The sequence below is a fragment of the Mycteria americana genome, unplaced genomic scaffold, assembly GCF_035582795.1.
Source record: "Mycteria americana isolate JAX WOST 10 ecotype Jacksonville Zoo and Gardens unplaced genomic scaffold, USCA_MyAme_1.0 Scaffold_46, whole genome shotgun sequence".
NCBI classification, from domain to species: domain Eukaryota; kingdom Metazoa; phylum Chordata; class Aves; order Ciconiiformes; family Ciconiidae; genus Mycteria; species Mycteria americana.
Window position 1 is genome coordinate 895,165 of NW_027445633.1, and position 3,730 is coordinate 898,894.

At 53.5% G+C, this 3,730-nt stretch overlaps 1 protein-coding gene across 1 annotated transcript; it reads right to left on the reverse strand.

The window, feature by feature from the left end:
* Positions 1-2,133: 2,133 nt before the first annotated feature.
* Positions 2,134-3,069, reverse strand: LOC142403890 (olfactory receptor 14C36-like). The gene has a single exon (XM_075490189.1). It carries the CDS (start codon positions 3,067-3,069, stop codon positions 2,134-2,136), a length of 936 nt encoding a protein of 311 aa, XP_075346304.1.
* Positions 3,070-3,730: the final 661 nt, after the last annotated feature.

A 3,730-nucleotide genomic window follows, 5' to 3' on the forward strand; every position in this document is an offset into this window, starting at 1 on the left:
CTTCAGGCACCACAGGGCCCTGAGAGCAGTGGGAAATCTGGAGTAAGGGAGACTTAGCCTTGCTGCAGGAGTCTCAGGTTAGGGAACATTTAAACAAACTGAACATACCTGAGCCTATGGGAACTGAGGGGATGCACCCACAAGTGCTGAGGGAGCTGGCCGATGTCACTGCAAGGCCACTCTCCATTCTCTCTTAAAGGTAATGGTTACTGGGAGGGGTTCCTCAGGACTGGAAGGAAGCCAGTGTCACTCCTGTCTCAAAAAAGGGCAAGAAGGAGGATTTTGGGAGCTGTCAGCCTGTCTCCTCTAGCATCCTCCTGGATGCACTGATGAAGTATCGGTTAGATAAGGGGAAAATGAGGTGGACTGAGAGCTGACCAAAGAACCAGGCTTACATGGTTGTGACCAGTGGTGCAAAGACCAGTAGGAGCTGCGTTGCAGGGCACCAAAGCTCGGCCCTCAGTCTGGGAGCTGCCAGCAGGCAGTGCCAGTGGCTGCAGCACCCAAGAGACCCCCGAGCCCATGAGCAGCATTGAGTCCTGTTCTGAACATGGAGAGCTGCTCTGGCTGCAGAGGAGCTGCTGGGAGCACTGGGTTGGAACTGCCCACCAAACATCTCCCCCCCAGGTGTCTCTTGGGTCCCTGGAACCACTGCAGTGACAAGGGGGAGAGCTCTGCATGGCTGCAGGCTGGCGCTGGTACAAGGAAATGGGGTCCGGAATGATGTTTCTGGGGCAGTTTCTCCTGGCTGTTCATGCAGCAACAAGCCAGGCTGGATATTTGGCCTGAAGGACTCTTCTTGAGGGCCTCCATGGGCATGGGGATGGTCTACAGTTTCCCAAGTTCTCCTCTGTATGCTGAGCCCTGCAGAGGACCCAGGAGAGGTCTTGTCCTTCCTGTGGTCACAGCTGGACACTGGCAGAGCAGCTTTGTCTTGGGGTAGCTTTTGGGGTACAGGGTGGGGAAGGTTGTCTCAAGGACATGTGATGGGCACAGGGATTGAACAACAACAGCAAAATTATGTGGCTTCTGGGTCCACACTTCTTTCAATGCAAGCCCTGACACAGGGTCCCAGCCTCCCCCTCCATTCCAGCCTTCGGGGGAACGATGGCACTAAGAGATGGCAAGCAGTGGACACCAGTCCTCCTCCAGCCAGTTCCCAGGCCTGGTGGGGCACTGAGACAGCAAGGACTTCTGGCTGTGCAACTCAATCTGGCCTGGTGCTCCCAGCCCCCTCCCTGTGCTCCTCACAGGGCCCCAAGCTGGCAGTGATGCTCTGCAGAGCAAGTGGGCTGTGGGACCATGCAGTGACTCCACACTGGCTGTGCTGGTCAGGTCCAGCTGGACTGGGCACTGCCACTGAGCTCCTTGCCAGGGATCTAAAGCTGTGGAAGGAGCTCAGAGCATGTCTCGTGGATTGGGATGTTTTCCGGTGTGCACAATGAACCATGCTTGGGCTTTGGCTGCAGGAGATGTGAATCACCCTCCAGTCTAGTTCTTCCAGTCTGGCTGTGCCCCCATGGCCTCCCCTGGTATGGCAGAGCCCTCGTTTGCTTGTGGATAATTAAATATAGTGCTTTGACTTTGGGTGACTCCACCTTGGATGGTCCCTTCTTTTGGGATGGCCACCCCCAGGCACATCATTTCCCTGTAGATGACCTCTTCTGTCCTGGGGACTCCAGTTTCCCCTCCAGAAAGATAGGCAGGTACCATTCAGCTCTGCTGTATGCGGGAGACCCCTGGGCAGGGAACTTGGAGCCCATTCACCATGTCGAGCAGCAGGGGGCACATGCAAACGAGAGCTGAGTCCAGCCCTCATTCCCCAAAATGTCTCCCAGTGCCCTCTCCCTGTGAGCCCACTGAGAACCAAGCTCAGCAACAGACCATGGTGAGTGCAGTTAATGGAGCCTAGTCGTGACTTCAGCAAAAAGAAGAGCCCAGCCTTCAGGAGCTGCCATGGGGACACACCATTTATTACAGAGATGGTCCTCAGGAAGCCAGCTCTGACACATTTCCCAAAGGTAGGCATTGCCAGGCTATGCTTCTGGAGATGAGAGATGTATCAAATATGCCTTTATGACCATGATCATCATGGGAAAAACTGGAATTAACCACTGAGGAGAGATGGGCAGCTTACTGTTGCTGAAGGTGAAACCATTGAAATAGTTTCCTCAGGGCATCCTTGAGCTCCTGGTTCCTCATGCTGTAGATGAGGGGGTTCACTGCTGGAGGCACCACCGAGTACAGAACAGCCACCACCAGATCCAGGGATGGGGAGGAGATGGAGGGGGGCCTCAGGTAGGCAACCATGCTGGTACTGACAAGCAGGGAGACCACGGCCAGGTGAGGGATGCATGTGGAAAAGGCTTTGTGCCGTCCCTGCTCAGAGGGGATCCTCAGCACAGCCCTGAAGATCTGCACATAGGACAGCACAATGAAAATAAAACACCCAAGAACAAGGACAAAACTGGTGACAAGAAGCCTAGCCTCTCTGAGGTAGGAACATGCACAGGAGAGCTTGAGGATCTGGGGGATTTCACAGAAGAACTGGTCCAGGGCATTGCCTTGGCAGAGGGGTATGGAAAATGTATTGGCCGTGTGCAGCACAGCATAGAAGAAACAACTGCCCCAGGCAGCTGCTGCCATGTGGACACAAGCTCTGCTGCCCAGGAGGGTCCCGTAGTGCAGGGGTTTGCAGATGGCAACATAGCGGTCATAGGCCATGATGGTGAGCAGATAAAACTCTGCTGACATCAAGAAGATGAAGAAAAAGACCTGGGCAGCACATCCTGCATAGGAGATGTCCCTGGTGTCCCACAGGGAATTGGCCATGGATTTGGGGACAGTGGTGGAGATGCAGCCCAGGTCAAGGAGGGAGAGGTTGAGGAGGAAGAAGTACATGGGGGTGTGGAGGTGGTGGTCGCAGGCTACGGCAGTGATGGTGAGGCCGTTGCCCAGGAGGGCAGCCAGGTAGATGCCCAGGAAGAGCCAGAAGTGCAAGAGCTGCAGCTCCCGCATGTCTGCAAATGCCAGGAGGAGGAACTGGGTGATGGAGCTGCCGTTGGACATTTGCTGCCTCTGGGCATGGGACACTGTTGAAGAAGGGAAAAGGAGTGAGAAGTTAGGACAGACTTTTCAAGGAACAAACCAAGAATCTTTCATTTTATCATTTTCTTTATATTCTTGTAGATACTCCAGTCCTACCTGGGAAATCATCTTCAAAGTCAGAAATCCTCAGCATTTCTATCGTGAGACCTGAGTAGCAAAGGGTTCACTGTCACTCAGTGCAGGCTGTGGGGAGCTGGTCTATCTACCGGTCTTGTTCCCAGCTGCCCTGCGCTCAAGTGTGCTTGAGTTGTAGGATGATCGCAGTTGTATCTTCCCCTTAAAAGAAAATGCACCCTGCTGAGAGTAGAGGAGTCCAGACTTAAAGCTCAGATCTCCAAACTTCTTCCTCTTTCACACGGCACCTGACAGTGGCCTCAACACTCCCCTTCTAGGGGACACGCAGGGCACCTTTCAGCTGCCCACTGTCGTGGTTTCACTTAAGTCAGCAACTCAGCACCACACAGCCGCTTGCTCCCCCCCCTCTCCCCACCGCCCCGGTGGGATGGGAGAGAAAATTGGAAGAGCAAAATTAAGAAAACTTGTGGGTTGAGATAAGAACAGTTTAATAAGTGGGAAAAAGAAAAAATAATATAATAATACTATAATAAAAATAAAATGTAAC

What these genes read in the sequence shown, in the direction of transcription:
- LOC142403890 (XM_075490189.1), bottom strand. Translation starts at nt 3,069, where the DNA reads ATGTCCAACGGCAGCTCCATCACCCAGTTCCTCCTCCTGGCATTTGCA.